The sequence below is a fragment of the Rhyacophila brunnea genome, unplaced genomic scaffold (genome assembly GCF_057557595.1).
Source record: "Rhyacophila brunnea isolate RB1 unplaced genomic scaffold, BYU_Rbru_1.0 scaffold_10, whole genome shotgun sequence".
Classification (NCBI taxonomy): Eukaryota; Metazoa; Arthropoda; class Insecta; order Trichoptera; family Rhyacophilidae; genus Rhyacophila; species Rhyacophila brunnea.
In genome coordinates this window covers 40,926,365-40,948,168 of record NW_028232752.1, presented here as the reverse complement: position 1 = coordinate 40,948,168, position 21,804 = coordinate 40,926,365, and the positions used below count along the sequence as shown (strand labels likewise).

Sequence of the window (21,804 nt, the reverse complement as noted above, 5' to 3'; positions counted from 1 at the left end):
CATTTTTCATCACAGTTTATAGTATTATGCATCCATGAACTATGTTTATCAGGAAATATGGAATGCCAGTTCAATAAATGAATTACCTACGTTTTAATTTGAATAACCTTTTGTGAGATGTCATACTATATAATTATGTTCAAAAAAATAATCGTTTTTAAATGTAAAAATAGTCAAATATTATGTTAAGTATTAATGAATTGTGCATATACAATATTACATACAATTCAGTACCAAATACAAATACAATTGCTAATATACACTAGAAGTAAGATGTCATTCCTCTTCGTTTAAATACGATTTATTTGATAATAATTAGTTAACCACCTGGCAATTTAATATGTGTAGATACCTACCTACTTTGTTAAAAATTGACAGCCAGTACATGACTAATGTTTTGATTGACCTGAATTATCAATATAGTAGAACGACACATTTGCAATCCAGAGTTGACAATTGTGTTTTTAAATAAAACAGGAAATATTATGTAAGTAGCATTGCTTGTAGGTATGTACGAGTATTATTTTTATTTTCTTAAAACAGGTTACTTATAATAATGAATGTCAGATAATAATTTTTCAAAGGTTTGTTTTTATCATCTATCTTGAAAAGTTAAATTGAAAAAGTGCATAATAAACAACTATTCCGAAAAAATATTAATGAAATCATGTTTTCGTATCAGAATTGCTATGCTATAAGGAGTGAACCCAGAGTATAATCCTGGCAAAAAATGCACTCAAAATATACCTTATTTGTATTTACATAATATTATTTAATACAAATACATAGATACATTGTATTCCGTTTAAATCGCAATTCTCTTTTTTATACTAGGCATATACTGACTGATATAGGTACTTACTTAAATAAGTCACGATAATAATTCTAATAATATATTAATATTATCTATAAATAATAATGGTTTTTACGGAAACATGTGTAGAAAACAATGTAAACAATGTGTAGAAAACGTTATTCGTTATTACACATATTCTGGTTAGCGTCCTTGCTAGTATAAATACTCTTCGTTCTAGTGGACAAGAGGCGTTCTATCATATACTGACAATATCATGCTCACACTAACTGACTAGCACATATAGAAGATAATATTTTACCGACGATTTATTGCCGAATATCTCGCAGGAATATGTACCCGTAAGTAGATGACTATAATAATAATATTCAATGAAAAATATTGAGAGGTAATATGAAAAGGTTATCAATATGAGGTTCTAGAAGCCATATAATATATTTTTTAAACATTGATATTAGATAGCATTTCAGTAATTTGTTTTTTGAGAAGACAGTTACTGGAATCTAGATGATAATACAATTATTAATTAAATGAAACGCAATTTTATAGTACTAATTCCATTTTTTTTATTATATATTAATATGGACCGGTTTCATCCGTTTCACAGGGATATTATCAAGATAATGGATTCACAGTTTTCAGTTTACATAATTATAGAAAAAATGATACTACTACAGCCAAATATTGTGTAATTCACACGTTACCTACTTCAAAATTAGTTGCCCGCATTAAAATTTGGACTAAAGACTAATCGATAACTACACATTCTAATGAGAAATAATTTAATAAATTAAATCAAATAGATTTGTATGATGATATGAAATATATATTAAGAATCGCAAGTACGGAAAGATTTTATAATCCTAAGATTACTATTTTCAATTCTGGAATCCCAAGATTGGTGAAAATATTGCCTATCTGGCAATGTATGACTTCATAACTCAGAACAGTCAAAAGGTGCATAAACCATGACATCCTATTTTAGAATTACTGACGATCATAGATTAAATAAATACCGACGATATTCATTAAATAATAATACATATTTAATTAATAAAATAATCTACGTATCACATTAATATTCAGTTTCTCCTAGTATGCACAGTCAATTATTATGAAAATACTTGTAACTAAAATAATCTTCTAAAAAAATATTAAGCTCAATTTGTGTGTTCCCTTGTTAATCCAATTTGTATATGATATAAACATAAACGAGCAATATATAAGTATATATTTAGGTAGCTTACAATTCTATACTTACCTATGTTTAACTTGCTGCACAAAAAATATGTTAATTTCTAAATGTATACGTTTCTGACATTGGATAAAAAGTCTTTGTGAAAAATTTGGAACTCGTTTCAAATTCTAAGTCATTTAGATTTAGATAAGTAAAACAAATTGTCATAAAAAATCAAATCAGGCAATAAATGGCAAACAGATGATAATGAACATGAATATTAATATAATATATAATGTAGTACGTAAAGGACACGTTGATATTATAATATAGGTACTGACGTGTCTATGGCTTACCATCTCCCATAGACCATGCTATTTATTGCATGTACCTCGCTTAGCTGCCCTTTTATATTCGACGCAATTTTTTTTATAGTTTGTTTGACATTGCTTTTTAAAACGTTTAAACATTTTATACCTTAACAAAAATATACAATACTTAAACAAAAAAATAATTTGTCGTAGATCATATGAGTATTTTATGAGGTGCTGAGAATTAAAGAGGTACATGTGACATTCTAAGTAAAAAAAATATGTTAGGATCAATTTTTCACATCACCGATAATCGCATAAAAATGCATCTGATTCCTAAAATAGGTTACAGTCCATGAACTACTGGGTATAAAAATAATGCTGCTGTTATTTTCATTAAAAGGTATCTAATTTAAAAAAAAAAACTCGGTTATATCCCTTTAAATACTAACAGTTATGTAGCATTTACAATGACAGTCAATTAACTCAATTAGTTACCTAGGCACAACATTAGAATCATCAGCACATCATAATATTATCTATCATTCAAAATAATCATATTTTGTACTACTCGTGAGATGTTTGAAATACAAAAAATGCCCTCGAAATGTTGTTATTTTGTAGGTTTCACTATAGAGGTAAGGTTTCGTTTTCTTAAATTTCATCAGTTATTTTGTTTGGAGGGGACTTAATGTTTCTTCGGTGATGTATACTAATTAATAGTGTATAGACGTAAACGCTCGTTGCGATCACAAATTCCAAGTGACAGTAAAAGTACAAACATAAAAAAAACGCTACTTTCGTTTTTGCGCTGCCTTCCCGGAGCTATCATACGGTACCTAACTTCAAGTCATTGACAGAACGATTCGAACCGCGCATACAATAGTAGACGTAAATGCGAGTAGGTACTATTATAAGTATTATAAACTTTCCACGGCACAAAAGATACCGGCTTATTACATGGCTGGGTGAATCTCCAATGAATGGTGATTATATTATTATAACGACGATAATATGACATACGACCATCACTGTAATAGAGAAATCAGTGGCATGTACCATTGTATAATATGCAATAGGCATATCAAATCTTCCCTGAGGCCCAGATGCATAGACTGTCGACGTTATGTCAAATCTAAATAACGACGATCATGCATACTATATAAAAAATGGAATGACAGAAGCAAACATTTTAATTAAACGGCAGGACCTCATGTACCATTGGTATAAAGGGGTTAAAGCTCCGGACCCTTAGAAATAAATTGAAAAATCCATGAAAAAACCTTGAGCCAGAGGAGGTCTCTATCTCCACACCAAGCGCTACAAAAGTTGGTTGGAACCTTAATTAAAATAGAATAATGTTGAAATCAACTGCAATAAAACGTATTATGTCACCTGAAGAAATATTTACAACCCATAAATATCTATATCCTGCCGGTCAAACTCATAAAATTTGTAGGCGAAACAAATGGTCTCATGTTATATTTTACCTACTTGTTATGTTTACAACTTGAACATGCATAGTAAAAAGTGAGAAAATATATTACATAAGTTTTCAGTAAGTGCCTGGATGTATTAGCACGGTGGTACCCGCAACCCGGCATTTAGCGAATTCATATATCCTGCATAGCATAAAGTACAGTGTGTATACACGCTCATTTTCTATGATCGGCCTTGCGCGCACGGAATTATAGAACGCGTAAATGCGCTTGTAGCACAAATTCGATTACACAAATTATAATATGATTGTTTTGAAATTATGTTTGTTTAGTTTTTGGTGGCTCAGTGAGTATTAGCCCATGGTCCCTTAAAGTTTACATCCGGCCTAGTTAACAAAACAACGTTATTGCCATTTTTCAATTTATAATTACCCAATGATTATTAAAATATTTTTTAAAGTTTGAACAAATTGATCAATAAGTAAATATAAATAAATGTAAGGTTACTTCTTTATCAGCGGTTATACCTACCTACCAACAGTTTCTTGTAGTGAAAGGTATTACAGTGGATTAATCCAGGATGCAGACGATGATATCATAATTATTATCAAACATGAATAGAGACTGGAGTGCACCCAGTCCACCCCTAATACTTCATTTGAAAGTACCGTTTTGTGTATGTAAATACTGTAAATAATTTAAAAATAATTTGTTGAATAAACGTAGGTATATTGTAATAATAATGTATTTGGTAACGTGTCCTGAAATTTGTATCTATGCAGTATCATAGTTTACACTAAGATGTTGTATCGGAAATATATGGCCATATAGTATTGGGATCAAATTCATATCAAAATAAAACACTTACAAAATATGAATTAAAAACAACAAGAATACAGTGGAAAGACAGAAGAAAATGGGTAGGTAAGTAAATTAGAAATACAATCATATCGTTTAATTTAAATAAAATTTTGATAGATGTTCAGTATCAAATTGAACATAGTTGACAGCGTTTACGAGTCAATACAAAATTAATGTTCTAATTGAATATAATTAAATTGGAACAATACTGTCTGCAATGTCTGCAAGAAAACTTACGGTGTATGGTGCTACGGTAAAAATATGTAATACATACATACAATAATTTACATGTACTTATTGTACCCTTTTGGGACGAGATAATTAACCAATATTTTTTGGTGGGAAAGCTACCTATGCAACACAAGAGTACATTTAAATGTTTCATCGTAAAAAGTACATTTTACGTACGTGTAATAAAAATACGAAAGAAATACGATATCTATTTTGGGAAAATAATCTATATATTATGTTCGCGTACAGAGTGAAGCGAAGCGCTGGTATTGAAAAAATGATTTACAGGTGATTTTGATAATTTTTGGTTGCCAGGTTAACAGGCTTCTTACAAAATTATACAGAAGAGGAAAAAAGTAAATTGGTATATATAGCCAATTTTGATATTTTTTTGAATGTCGTCATTAATTTTAAGACAACTTGACTCACAAATATCGTCGTCTGCTCATACAACAGATGCTCGTAAACAGGTGATGAACTTAATTGCACATCCAGTACTAATATTGCAAAATAGTCATCAGTTATTTTATATAATATGTACATTGTGTTAATGTCCTTATAGTTTTGTTTTTATTCCGCTATCCCGTATACAGTTATCTGCAGATTATAAATGTAAAAATACTTTCTAAGGTATTTCGTTTAATAAAAAACTTTACCTGTGTGGAAGTGGGAATAATTATTGTAGATTTTTTCTTGTATTTATTCTGCTAACGTGCCCATTTTGATATTAAGATTTTTGTGCGAGGGTTGGATCCAGACTTTTCCCCCAGCCATTCCATTTCTATGAATATCCAGTAATTGTCTGTAGACACCTAGCTCGACTGAGAGCTCGAATGACCTCGCACAATCGACAACGATTTGATGTAGGCGTGCACCCCTATATATGCACCTCATCTATCATTCCACTGTTGATATACCACTTTAATTTCTCGTGATGAATTATTCCAAATGTGTTATTTTTGAGATTGTTTGTTTTGTTAATTTTTGAGATATCTAAATCAAACTCGACTATCTTAGTCCCTACCAGTAATATAGTTTTAAGCTGTGCAAACTGCTTCAATACTTTTCTAGTAGTTTTTGGGTAACGTAGCAAATAAAGAGACGAACATAAAAAAACATATTTTGTGTTTATGTATGAGAATAGTCAAAATGTTTATATTTTGAAATCACAGACAGATACTTAAATTATTGTATTATTGCTTTATATAGAAATACACACATAGATGATTGCTAAAGAGGGCGGAGCCAAAATCTTCGCTACACTCAGTACGTGACCTTAAACTTCACTACCCCAGTGTTAGACGAATAAAATACTCATCGAAAATTATAAGTGTGTGTTGATTATCTAACTGGGTGATCAAAAACTACTTGGGCAATAAACGTGTACAGTGTTTCATAGTAAACTTAGTTTTATGATTTCGATATTAGGTAAGTATAATATTATATACTTAGGTAGATATAATATGAAAGTAATTAGTATATATTTATAAATTGATTATGACATGTGATTACAGTATCTTTGTTGCATTATGAATTATAAAAGATGAATAAAAATATTGTTTTATAATTTTGATGAAACAGTATCGGTAATCAGTAATCAGTATGCATTGTAGAGTAAGGAATAAATTTAACATATTATAATAATTCTGATTGCTTCAATATGGAGGATAATATAATATAATATGACTAGGGAATCCAATCCCGAGCCAAAATTCTGATCCCGGGATTGGCATTTTTTCCATTGTTAATATAAAAATTTTATATTTACAAATAACATTGATAAAATCAGTCAAAAATAAATCTAGTATAATTTATTCTATTTAAGACATTTATATTGTATACGTTCAATCTTGGAAATACACAAGTTTAATGGAGTAAATAATATTGTAATATAAATAATAATGTGAATATAATATGAGATTGCTGTTTCTGATAGTAAAGACATAATGAATGGATTAGCGAGATTTAAAATAGTAAAGCAAATAATCATGGCGTACTTATGGCCTTTCCGCTTCATAAATCTAATTAGTCAGCCAAATATGAAACTGCCGGAAAACGTATGATATCATGGTGGAATTACTTTGTTAAAAGTGCGAAGCATTGTTTTTTTCCAATCTTTCTCATTTTTAATAATTTATGTGAAAAAATAAAATGAATCGGCTTCTTACACATGGGTATAAATCAAACTTCATTCAAACTCAGTTTATTTCTAATGTAGTTATTTTTTATTAAAAGTATTTTTTCTGTCATACTTTCGTTTTTATTTTATTTTCCATAAAAATTGATAAAAAATCAATCCCGAAATCCCGGGATTATGGTTATCAATCCCGGGATTCATAGATGTCGAAAATAGCTCGGGATCCCGGGATTGGAATCCCTAAATATGACAATCATAACGTTTTAAAAATACAAGTAGTAGATACATAATATTGTGATGTTTAAAATAACGATCTGGACTTGTTTTTTCCGCTACTTTTCTATCATAACAAAACATTTCATAATATTGATGTACTTGTCAGATACAAATCATCAATTTTAATAAGACTTCGCTTAGTAATTAGTGTTTACCTCTATGTACCTACGATAGTTTTATATTTATATGTTGCTCAGTAACAAAATAGTAATGTTGTTTCTCTCTTCCGTAGGTTTCCATTCATTTTTCGCCTTGGCAGCGTCGAATTCAACGAACGGTCCGATTCGACAAAAATCGGAAACGCTACAATCAATGGACATTGTTTATTGACCTTACGAGAAGAAGAAGAGGTGTTCGGAGCCAATTGGGCTGGCGAGCGACAGGTGCGGCGTGGTGAGAGCGGCCACCCGCAAGCGGAGGGTCTGCGCTCCGAGACCGGGGGGACCTGTTCAGTCTTAGACGGACAGGCGCCTAGTGAACAAGCAAAGTACCGGCTTGAGCCTCAGCGGGTACACCCGCGACCCGATACACGTGGTTTTGACATAATATTATCGACTGTGAATTAACATTCCGGAAAATAGCCAACTGTTTAATCACACTTTTACTAACTGTTTTGACAACACTGAATTGAGTGATAATAATAATAATTATCATCATGCAATTAATATCGGCCGTTTTTTATTTACTACAATTTTAAAGAAATGTGTTGTGTTTATATTCTAAGAGTAACCGTTTGATTTTAAATAAAAACGATGATTTTAATATTCGTTGAAGATTTCACCACTTTCAGGTGACTGTGACTAATTTGTGAGATAAAGTGTTTTTACTGTTGAGTAGTAAGGTTGTGTTATTTGTTTATTTTCTGTTTTGTTACTCTGCTGTTGAAAGTGTGTTATAATGTTGAATTGCACGGATTTGGAGTGCATTTTGCACCATCATCACTACTATGCCCATCTGCATCATATGCAACACCATCTCCAGAATGCACAGGATCAAGGTGAGTCATAATATATTTTTATTTTTTTTAAATGTGTTTGTAGTTTTTAGCTAGACCTTCCAATAATATGGACATGATATACATACCTTCAAACCAATCAATTACAATTACAATGTGATATCGATATGAGGCTTCAAAATCATTCGAGAATATCACTGATCATTTTTGCGTCAAGTATTTTCGTCGTTGTATTAATCATTACACGTCAATCAATTAATTTTAAAGAGAAGCGGTATCGATTAATATGATTTCGTGTAGAAAGGCCCACGGAAAATTAACCAGAAAGAAAACTTCAATTAGGTATAGGATTTTTCATCATTGCTTTATTTACATTGTGGTTACTCTGTGTTTATTTTACTTAGTGTAATAGATTGTACCTATATTTTATTTATTAAAAAGTTTGAAGTAGATACTGTGATCCGTACTATCAAATTTAATGTCATTTGTGTTGAAACAAAGTGGTTTTAAAATGTTATTTTCTTCAATACTGCAGTGGTGAGAATTTTATTATACCTATCATAAACGAACAATTATTTATCGCGGGAATGTTTTTTCGGTGGACCAATTTCAGGGATATACGCAATTATAATAAACCGTTGATAATAGTCTTGTAAACGTGTTCCCGAGAGATTTTGGGCGCAACCGATAATAAGTTATTGTTCCTGCACGGAATAATGTATGTACCTAACGATTAACTATCAGTTAAATGTTGCATTATACTTAATAATTATTATTGCACATTATGTACTTCAATTCTATACAATATGTATAAAACCAACAAATTCCTACATTTTTTTTCATTTGATTTTGCTTTAAAGTTTACAAACTGTTTTAAATTAGTGCGTTGCTATAAAAATTATGCCTTATCGCTTCATAAAAACTGCATAAGTTTTTAAATTATTATTTTTATTCGCGTTTTAAAAAGCCGTATATAAAGTGCAGTGGATTTAAAACCGACACTCGGCCGACGTAAACAAATGTACTCAGAGGTAAATTAATTATTTTAATATTCAGTCGTCTAAATGCAAATAATACTTGCTAATAGAATAATTGTATGTAGATTCACTTTGTATATAGATACCTTAATATATAAAATTAAATCATCATTTTAACCTAACCTTATTAGTAAACTAGGAAACCAGAAAGTTAAAAGTTTCTAAGCTAAGTATTATTGATCATTGAATGATCGATAATAAGTGCTATTGTGCCCACAGAATAAGTTAAATCAAGACAAATAATATACACTTAAAAAACAATAAATTATGGATATATCATAAATTGAACATCGTCATAGATGAGGGATGTCTCGTGTTGTGTGTCGTGTTGACGATATATAATATATGTATATATACGACTTACGTATCAATATTCAATTACGAATGTAAAACATATTTTTGTTTGTCTATTCTATACACAAGGCGGATATCGACGGTAGTTTATCACATTTATGTTTTGAGGAGGTTATTTAGACGGCTAACGTATTGTAATAATAATTATAATACCTCAATACATACAATATATAAATGTGATAAGCTACCATCGATAGCCGCCTTGTGTATATAATATAAACATTAATATTTAATTTAGATATTGTAGAACGTAAGTACTAGGAAACTAACTACCTACCTATGTATTAATTTTAATATTACACAATATGTAATGTTCATAGTATTGAATAAAATCTAGGGAAACACACAAAAACTATCTTGTTAATATTCGATTCGATTTATCCGAGGCACATAGTTTATAATGAGTCAATGAGTATCTAAAAGTTATTATACTTATTCCTGGCGATATAACGTTATAAATATAATAATATGTTGGTTCTGGCCTCCTTTAAGGCGAATACTTCACCTGCCAGAGGCACCTGGCGGAAAAATACGAAACTTGCAATATAAGACATCTTTTGAGAATTTACGTTTACATGTCTTTTAATTATTAAATACGTAGATATCTAAAAATATTATAAAGAAAAATATTTTTTATATAATTAAAGTCAAAGAAAGATAAACTTACAATTAAAGAAAACATTACTTATTTATAGACAGTGAATTCATTAAAGGATCTCATCTTGTAATTACATAGTCATATTACAATTTAGTTTATTGCGTACAAAAATGATTTTTGCTGAATTTATAATTGTATGGTTTTTATGTTTATTTTAAAGAATATCGATTTTAATAAAAAAATGTGTAATTTTCTATCAAATCTAATTTCGGAATAATCACAATATTGAAGCACGATTCGATGTACTTAAATACAAAAGATTTCAAGTTACACACATTAAAAAAATGTCTCAAATTTCAAACTTCGTATTTTCCAGCTAAGTGACCCACAGCCTTCAACCAAATCTGATTATAGTCGTTCACATTTAGTTTTAGGCGCTAGAGGGCTTTAAATCCTACTTGACTTTATCCTACCATCTTATACGAGCTCGACCAGGTCTTCGTTTGCTTTCTGAGTATCCGGATCTCAAGTTTAATCATGCGTGACTCATATAAATGGCTAAGAAATCGAAGGTGGTCCGATTTGTGGATCTTATACAAATCGTTCAGCTTGAAGGTACTTATTTCCGTTTCAACATTAACCGGGGTCCGAAGATATTATGTAGCACGCTCTGCTAGAATGTATCCAGCATTATATTTATATGTTTGTTCATGCACCAGGTTTCTGAGCCATACATTACACGTGGTCTTATTTATCAGTAGGTATTATGTACAAGATGCATTTCAAGAATTGATACAAGGTGCAATGTATTGGACCGTAATAATAAGGAAGTTTTTTTTATTAACCTGTATTAAAGTTAACACGGTTTAACTTATAGGTGACGGATGTATTAACTGGAGTGATAAAGAATGTTAAAATTTACATGCAATGTGTATTATTGATCAATTTCCCCATACAAAAAAGGGTACGAATTTTCTCATTTGCGGAGATAGCTGCATTTGCATTTAGAAGACTCAATTACGAGTGTACTTTAAAACGTACTGCAAGAACCAGTTGTCGGTTGGCAGTTTTCTCTCAAAGTTGCTGGCACGGCTACGTTCATACGATTCACTTTATCGACGGGTGACCAACCGTTCCAAATGAGGACGAACAGCAATGAATTTTCAATAGACACGCGTTTATAATTTAACTTATTTCAAACACAATATGTATGTTTAATTCAGTAGGCATAAAGTGTTACGTTTTGCAATTCTCTAAAGATTTGATATCCGACAGAAATGTGGAAAGTTATGTTAGTAAGATAATGATTTCACTTTTGTCAGCTGTTGAATATGGATTGTTTGATTATTAATGACTATGTTTTACCCGACAAACCCATGTTCAATATCTGAAATATATCTAGAACTTTTCAGTATGTACCAACTATCAAGACCTTATCTCTTTATAGTCTGGTGAAGGCCTCCGACTTCCTGACTAGCTCAGGCACTTGGAAGTGGAGGTTCATTAATGTGGAGGAACAGGCAGGAACCTCATGGACGTGGAGTAACCAAGAAGTCACGGAGCACAAAGTCAATTAAACACCAGATGAAATCTTCAGAACTCGTATTTTATTGTTATTAGAATATGTTTGGCCTTATGGCATTCCTTCATCAAGGATTATAGTCCAAAGGTATCATTCACATTGGCATCGAAAGTCCCAAAGTTTATAATAATTAAAAGAAACTCGATTTATTGTTATTATCCATACACCACAATTAGTAAGGGGGAAAAAAAAAGTCAAATCAATTAATATTCGAAGTTCACAGTTCGAAGTCTCAATAAACAAGAGTCAACTAATATCCGAAGTCACAAAAATAACCACATTTATTACTGATTAATTAAAAATTAATTCGAATATTATTATTTAATTATTTTAAAATTAACTTGATTATTATTAACTAATTATTTAACATTAACTTAATTATTTCTAATTAGTTATGCAGACGAGATCATGAGGGTCCCGGGGATACAAGCCGTCGCAGAAGCGACTCCCGGAACCCACAAGTGACAAAACAGACTGCCTTTGGATTTAATAATCTTGCCTTTTTATCCGTTAGGGGTGGTTGTATTTCTTACAAATCCACACTGATCACCGATACCGCCATATGCTATACATTTATATAAGGTTGACGGATGTCAGACTATCAACCAAACATATAGCGATATCGATGTACATAATATGATTAATATTAATATTACTTAAATTACATTAATTCCTTAATTATCTTAATTATTTTAACTACTATATACTACTAACGCCCATCCATAAGTCCCCCTTTATTACCTTGTTAACCCTTGCATTACATATTTATTTACAATTTACAATACATATTATAATTACAAATGAAATTTTATATTACATCTAATCTAACTTAATTAACCCCTTTATCCAATATATATTTAATTCAAATTTAATCCTATAACCTTATTACCTTATTACCTGGTCTGCGACCGACTTATTCATCCACAGTTCACCCTGAGAAGTCGTGGGACCTGCCAGAGCAAACTGCGGGACTTATACATATGTAATATATCGTATGTTTTTGTTCGGCCTTGTCGAGGGTCGTCATCATTCCACCGGTGGCACATTGACTACCAGGGTCAGACCGAGCGGCTGGGGGCACTACTCCTTATGGGAGCGCCCCCCACAGGGGCGGAAAAATCAGTGCGTGACACTGGCCGCAACGCAAAATTGTGACTTCCAATAGTAGTGGTAATTAATGCTTATACATACATACTTCTACTGCAACCCGGTAAACTGAAATTTAGTATGTGCTTAAATATTTTTCTTTGATGGCGCCATAACCCAAATCATAGCCGGGAGTTTTTAATCCTCCGTCCGCATGTCATTCGGTTTTCCGCAGCTCTCCTCCAATCATCAACTAGCTATGGCTCACTGGTGACCTTCCCCATCGAAGTCTTGTTCAAACATGTCTTTTCCCTCCGTGAATATACCGTGCATCATATTTCATCTGTGTATTTGTCTGATTTCAATATTTTAAATATTTCAATATACCTACTACGGTTATTGTCGAGTTTTAATTTTGTGAATCATATAACCAATATATTATCAACGACTGCAGAGCGCTTTCAGACAATTTGTAGATAATGAATTATCTATCTGATGTGTGTTTTCCCTCCTTAGTTTCTTGGAATGGTGGTTATCTCACTTTGACCAAACCACGCTATGTCTACTTGGTATAATTTACAAGCAAGTGTTCGTGATTACATGGTTAACATACATACATACTTCATTCAGTTTAGGTAACACCGACCTGCCGTAAATTTTGCATCGCGCGACTAACAGTTCTCTCGAAAGCAAGAAGCACGTAGATATAATAAATAAGTAGACATCGGTTTCTTTCGATAGTCTTCAAAATATTTGTAGACCATAAATGAACAATAATAATTGTCATGCATTTCAAGTAGATACTAGTGTGTGCTTACTTACATTGCAAATACTTAAGAAAATATTGTATTTATTTCTACGTCCTTTACCAACGTTTGACACCGGTTTTCATCATGGATTAATAATCTCAGGAAATACCAGAGGGCACTAAAATTCGCCGATTCTGGTACAAAATAATTCATCTTAGTTCATGTTCACTCCGTACATGTGGACACCAAGCCAGTCTTCTTGGTTCTTCACGGCTCATGGCATCATAGTCGTATAATTTAGTGGATGGGATTTAGCTGTCACCCAGGATACCGGAATCCGGTTGATTTCAAGAAAAGTCATGCCACATTGAGATCTTCTTGAGACATCCGTAGCATGTATCATGGGACACTAGATGGTCAGCACGTCCTATTATCTTCCAGTTACTCTTAAAGATATACGCAAATCCAGTATCCGCGTCTGTTCTCCAATCTCAATATACAGGTGCCATGACTCACAACCGTAAGGCAACACAGTCAGAATGCAAGCATCGAGCAGGTGGAATTTGGTTTTATCCAAGTACAGCCATTGTTTTTTTTTTGTATTTGGGATGCCACCATATATTATTTTTCGTCAGCTCTTTGAAATGACCCCTATAATTTTATTATCCCTGAAGGAATAATAAATGGTGAAATACGTAATCCCAAAAAAGAGAAATACTATCTCAATTAATGTATTAGGTAGGTACGTCTTCTCCTTCATTGGATGATGATAATATATCATAATACAAGTTTTGTCCTCCTCCACTGCTTTTATTCAATCGGTGTGGTCCCCAACGGCTAGTCATCGATGTTAAAAAGTGCTCTTATGCGCATCCGTGACCTCCCGAATGGTGTCATTCCTCCAAGGTTCCTAGCGAGAAACGAAGACTATTTTAATTCTTGTGTCTCTACCTGAACATGTTTTGCTCAACCCAGCAAGGAGTTTTGTGAAAGCGACTACCGTACGATGTACCCATAACTCATAATTATACCAGATTCACAATATTCCAGCCTTACTCAGGGGTCAGTACGTCAGCAGCAGAACCGTCTTCTCAAAGATCTCAAATTGATGCATCTGCATTCATAGTTTGGCTGTGGACATTCGTATACTTTAGAACTAGCAGTACCAATGACTTGTTTAAGACGGATACTCTGTTTTTTTTTTAAATATTTATTACGCTTACTCTATAATTATTGTGGATATGTAATCTATCACTCAATGTCCTAGTTTAAAAACTCACACGTAATAAGAATGATTTGAAGATAATGTAATCCAAATCCGCGAACATGTATTATGCAATGCAGCACATATGTCACTTTACATAACAGACTAGTTTGTCTCGAAGTAAGCTAAAGTCATATAGCGAACTGATCAGCGATCAGTTTCCACTTGAGATGTTGAATTTTTCGACACACTATCTTAGGCAATATTGCATCATTAGTTTGACTCTGCTGTGGCTAATTTGAAACGGAATACTGAATGAAAATTACTTCAATAAGGCATGTGATAGTTATTAACGTCAATTTGAACACTTTTTTCTTTCGCAAAAAGAAAGTAAATTGAGAAAGGTGACAACTTGCTAACTTTTGGTAAATTAATAGAATATAGCTAACATAGTGGATTCGCGGTTGATAGTCAGATGCAGGTCCTACAAATTATTGGCTGAAAATATACAATTTATTATTATTGACGCTTATATAATATTAGCAAACATAATAATAATTCATGTTCTCAATACATTTAGAACTAACGTTAGATTAAATTAAGTTTATTATATAGTTTTGATAATGGTGTAAAATCTGAAATAGCCATTTATAATAATATAGAAGGTGTTAAGGCAATCCTACAGTGACATCTATGATGATATATCACTGCATACATACGACGGGAGCGGTAGCAAAAATCCATTTATAAATAATTTACGGTCTTTTGTGTAAACATCACTGGGAACTAGATGGAACCATTTTTATATAATTTAAAATAATTAATGTACATATTATTAAATACTTATGTGTCATGATGATATTGTGAAAGTAAAAAATATATTTATATATATTCGGTGAAATATAGTAACATTATTCATCTATTGATAAATTATACCTTTTGAAGATTATTGACTTATTGCCCTCGATATAAATTGGTGCGCGGTGCATATAATATAACGAATTATCTGAAGAAAATTGAATTTAAAAATAGACAGTATTGTTGCTAATAATAATATCTCTATAAGCAGGGGTCGAAATGGACCGGAACGCACCGGAGCGCCGTTCCGATCAATAAAATCTCGTAGGAAAATAATTTGACCGTCTGAGCTAGATCGGCCATAAAACAAAAAAAAACTAACTTTTATAAAATACTCATAAATTTAGATAACTATGTTAATATTTTCGTAAAATCATCGAGCGCTCCGGTTTGTAAAATTTTCAATTTCGAGCGCTGATAAGTCGTACCCTGTGCAAAAAAATATTATATTATGAATAAATAATTGGCCGTACCGATGAAAAGATCATGCCATGCATCACTAATGTATTATATTTTTTTTATTCGGTACCTATATTATTATGTTGTTTTTGCTAGAATCCCGAAGACACCTGCTGGTGCCTGATAGATATTGGACTCTTACAGGTATTTCATGTATTAATTTTCAATAACAAAGAACAATGGCACGTTTTCCGATGCAATATTTACATCAATTTATATGGTGTAATAAATATTGTATCACGACTCTAGCATTAAGATTTATATCTAGCTACTAGCCCAAATTGAACTTCGTTCAATAATGTTTCCGGGCTTCATAGTAATTTTTCATCATTGTAATTAATAATTTGTAAGACTGCTGTGATGACTATATATTTTTTATCATAATATTTTTTTCTAGAATACCGAATAAAGTGTTAATAAATTATTAATTACATACGTAAAGATAGTAGTACCTATTGCGTATTGGCAACATATTATGAAAAATAACGAAACAAAAACGTTTTAGAATCGCCATCAAATTGGCATACTATTCGCAACTCCCTCTCCTGTCAGTTAACTCGCAGATATCTCGGCAATACGATAAAATAAATTATTCACTGGCGACATAAATACATAATTATTAGTCAAACAAAATATTGTAACGGTATATCTATATTTGACATTTGCGTACCGGTTCATTACAATTATTTTATTTTCTAATGACATATCTAACATTTGACAGCAGATATTTAATTTTAACTACATTTATAGTTATTGTTATTAATATTTCACTTCTATTTTTTTTAATTGGATTTATGATTGCTGTTGATTTTGATCGTATGTATTTAAAAGAGGTTTCCTTTTTTTTGTTGAAGTTTTTAGGTTTTTAACGGTAAATGATTGTCTTCCATTGCATACACATGCATATCTACTTACGTTAGAAAACCAACAGACGTATTTGCCAGGCGCAGGATTCGAGCTCACGACCATGGTGGCCAATTTTCTCCTGGACTTTTTAATTTAATTATTATGTGTAAGTTGAACGGAATTTTAGCTATTTCCCGTATGCATAGAGACTCAATATTCGCTAGGAAAATGTTAATGCAATGACCATACATTCTACGAGTACTAAAATTTGTTTCTCGTACAACGTTCTTCTAAAAAACACTGGTGTTTGTTTGTCATGCTATCATCCGATTGTAATCCGAAAGGTGAAAGAATATTTATATGAGGTACCTATGCATATCATGCTGATTCTATTGTTGTTACCATAAAACCGTTCATGCATATTCAAACTTTAACTCTAAAAATAAATAAGTTACATCTTACATCATTCAAAACATGTCATTGAACATTTAATTTCCTAAACGACCTTACCAAGGTAAACCTATATACATAAATTATACAGCCAAAATCTTCCTGGTTTGTGACGTCATCGTAACTGAACATACATTTTTAATGATGGAATATGACTGACTAAGTGGGTAAGTACTAGATACAATTTATTTTATGTACGAAGTACATATTGATTTATTTGTGTTGGCGGTCGTTAACCTAATAGTATTAATCGGCATAAAATTCTTACCTATATTTATTTATTTTATAGTGTTTCATTGTCATCTTTTTGTGAAATGAATCATAAATAATTTAACATTAATTCCAATATCATTGAAATAGGTACCTACTACGTAAACACGTTTTCATTAAACCAACCATATAGACGAGACATGTTTGCTCATCGATAAGTACCTACGTATCAATACGATCTCAGAAGCATGCACGGATATTATAATATAATATATATATATAATATATAATATTATTATATACTCGAAATATGTATCTACAGTTCTCCACGATACAACATGCCATACAATAATCTAATAGAAGAATAGGTATCTTTTCAGGAGAACTTTTTCTTTACAATGAACAAAAAACATACAATGAGTCTGGCAGTCTGTCCTTCTTCGTGGCAGACGAAAATTTTGTAGATATTTTATTTTTCACACACTTGTCCATATTATAACAATGCGTAAATGCAATCACAAAACATTTAAAAATGTAAAATACTGATAATCTCATTATTTATAATACCTACCATATACGAAGGTATAAGTGCATCAGTATCTACTAAATATGATATTATACAGTCATTCTATTGTACAAAGAATTTCTGATATGTATACGCATCCTCAAACACGTACATACAGCCTGATTTATTTCTTTTCCAGAGAATATAATTTCAAAAGCTTATCACTTACCGAACTTAGTTTTCCGATCGCTAAAAATATATTAAGTAAAATAATAATATCATTACCAACGCCTACCTCTACACATACATCTCCAGGTACTTTTTTTCGCAAGATTTGTAAACCTTAGAATCTTAGATAGTATAATTTGTGTATCGGTATATTTATCAAAGTACTAACTTCTTGGTTGATGGCATTGTAAGGACTTGTACGTGATCCGAAGTATAGTTTTTTTTTATTTTATCTTATTTATCGAATTCGTAGTCAGTGATTATGAGGAATGGGTTTGAATAATCTTCACTCGCCGGAATACACTTTGTCATGTCTTGATTGATCTGGAGCCTCTTTCTAGTGCAATAAATAAATACCACTTCTAGGCTGATTCTGATCTTTCAAGTATAGGTATTTATAATATCGGAATTTCCGAGGAGTTAAACGTCTTTATTGTGTTTCGTATATATAATTAATTACAAAAGGTACTCTTAAATCAACTTTTAAAATGCTGACTAAAATTTTTCTAACAAAAAACCAGCGAAATAAACAAAAGAATAAAAAACAAGCATGAAAGTAAACCAGTGTCTCGATTCAGAAATGTTATATTATATATAATAATATTTAAATAGCCTCCAGTGTCGAGTCGTCACAATTTGAGTTAGACAAGTTTTACGAGTATGTTATCAATAATATCGAACACATACTAAAATCGACTCTCGGACATGATCGGTGCAAAAGAGCATAATAAAACCGCTCTAGTGAAGGTGATTATTATGAATAGCTGAGCTGGCTACTGCCAACTAGATGTGCAATGGTAGCCTTGAGATTCTATGTTACGTCGCAATTAGGGATTGGAAACCGGGTTTTTTGTTTTTCGGAATACCGGTATTTTTAAGACATGAAAATATACATAAATGTGTAACAATAGGCACCTACCCACCAAGTTGTACATTAATTTTAAATTAATATTTTAACGGTAATTTGAAACTATAATATTTCCAATCTAGATATTTGACCATGTCCAATCTCGATACGGTCATATAGCCATCACAGAGTGGGGGTTTGTATTAACATATTTTTGTTTTTGAGAAATGGATGTCAGCCACTTGCTCAACCTATTATGCCCAAACACAAATTGAAAAACAATAAGTATGTGTTTGTACTATTTATGTGATTTATATTATATGGAAGTATTGTAGGTACATATACCATTTCTATAATTTTCGAAAATAAGACTGAAATATTTATTATATTATGACTGAATATGGCAGACATGCTTTGAAACACTTTTGTGCACGTGTTCGCTGTGAGCGGCGTTCGAGCATTCTTGTTTCGTTAAGAGTTACCACAAGTAGGTAGTTACAAAATAACACTTTGATTTTGAAGTAAAATATTTTTAGTAGGTATGCCTAAAACTTAAATCATTAAATGGACAGGCGAGGATTGACATAAAAGGTTAGATCTTGAACGATTCAGTGATTGAATATTATATAAGCTCAGTACAAGTCTGTGAATTACCGGTAAATATTGTAGATTTCTTCCGGATATCAGAATCCCTAGTTGCAAGTCTGCCAGGATCGTCAGCAATGATAATTTGAATGTATGCATGGAGTTGGGGCACTCAGATTATGGCCCGCGGTCTAGTTGAACTTGAAACTAGTTTTACTCTTGAATACACAACTTGTTAGTACCATCTATCTACCACGAGGCAGACGTCAATGGCTTATTTTATTAGTTTTTCATGCAGGTATGTTTACCAAAGAATTGACTGAAATCAACCTGTCATTCTACTCAGACATCAGGTTTCAATAGAATGTGTCTTACACAGATTGATCACCATTTTAGCGTGTTTAATTGTATGTAGGTACTACACTAGTTTTCGTATTTTCTCTTTCACAGGGAATTTCAATTGAATTTCTATAGTGTATATTAAATAATGTAAGGCGTGCGATACTAGAAAGACGTGCAACATGGATAATATTGAATAACACGTGTTGTAGGTACAGTCATTTCTAAATCATTCATGAGGTATTGAATAGGTACCTAGTATATCCCATACTAGATGGTCTTCCGCTGATAAGCGACAATTTTGAATATCTTAATCAAAGAATTAATTCCTTTTCTCTACGCTCCTATTCCTAAAATGCCTTCCTGTACCACTCGCCGTGATGGCTTACGCTGCACGTGTCTTGTCGATTGAGGTCATATAATCGAGTTAATGCGAGTTCCCATTTTGTACAATGTTTATAATTGTATCTAATATGCTACACACAGCCGATTGGAATTGGATTACAGATATTGCAGGACTTGGCTCAAAAATTTCTTCACTCTCGCGCATCCTCACCAGTTTTTGTTACTATCAAGCAATCTGAACCGTCTGAAAAAAGTAGACGATTAAGTAGATATGTTATTATTTTACTAATACACACTTATTATGATCACGGACCTCATATCCTGAAGCGGCCCCCCAGGTCAGGGTGTTTGGCAGGCCATCGCTAAGGTTAAGGGCAGTGCGATGTTCTACATTATTGTTCCCTAAATACATTCCGTGTACTTTATAGCATTTTTTTGTATTCTGTAATTTAAGTACTGATTGTATTCCCCTTTTGTGGTAGCCAAGTAACATGCGACGCTTCCTCATGCTTGATAAATAATCATTTTTACTAGTTAGGAAACACACTACAAATACTAATTATAAAATAAAATGCTATACGTTAATTATCGCTTATTTATATCAATCATCATATTATATTATCAAATTGCATCGTAGAGCCACATATATTATGTTACATAATATACTTATACCATTATAGGAAAATTTGTTTGTGTGTTTATCTCACTTAACTGGTCGACGCCCCACCCCCACCGATAAGCCCGAGCTATATAAGTACGCACTGTTAACTCTCTTATATTTAATATTATGTTTGAATAAATCTGACAATGCACAATCTGATCTTTTTATCAAATTATTACTTAATGTCCTTGACTCTGAAGTCAATGATTAATAGGTGTCGATATCGAATTTTTATTTACCAGTAGTTTAAATTAAACATAAGGCCACTTTTTGTATTGAACTATTAGCCATTAAAACAATTTAATAATACCTTTTTTAATCTGTTTAATCGGTATATTCAAACATTATCTGCTGTTTTATGTTAATTGAAACATTACGGAAGACTTAATGTGCTTTTTATTGCAATAAACTATAATTGGTTACTTCTGAAATCGCCCGGTCAAATGCTACAAACATAGAATAACAATACATTGGAACGGCAGTCGTTTGGCGTGGTGTGAAGTTATTCGACAGTGCATATTACTTATGGCGGTTACTAGCTACGATATTATTACTTATCTAAATTTATTTATTTTATTTACTTTTAATAAATTTCATACTAAAATATAGAAAAATACATATTATGAACGTGGTTGAAAAATTAATTGCATTTTTTTAAAT

The 21,804-nt window shown here is 31.8% G+C and overlaps 1 protein-coding gene across 1 annotated transcript in view; it reads left to right on the top strand.

Moving 5' to 3' along the window:
- The first annotated feature begins 7,697 nt into the window (after positions 1-7,697).
- Positions 7,698-21,804, top strand: part of LOC147079196 (uncharacterized) — a 454,759-nt gene continuing 440,652 nt past the window's right edge. The window contains exon 1 of the mRNA XM_085954516.1: positions 7,698-8,243. Coding sequence (XP_085810642.1) covers positions 8,144-8,243 — 100 coding nt within the window. The 5' untranslated portion in view covers positions 7,698-8,143. The remainder of the gene's footprint in view (positions 8,244-21,804) is intronic.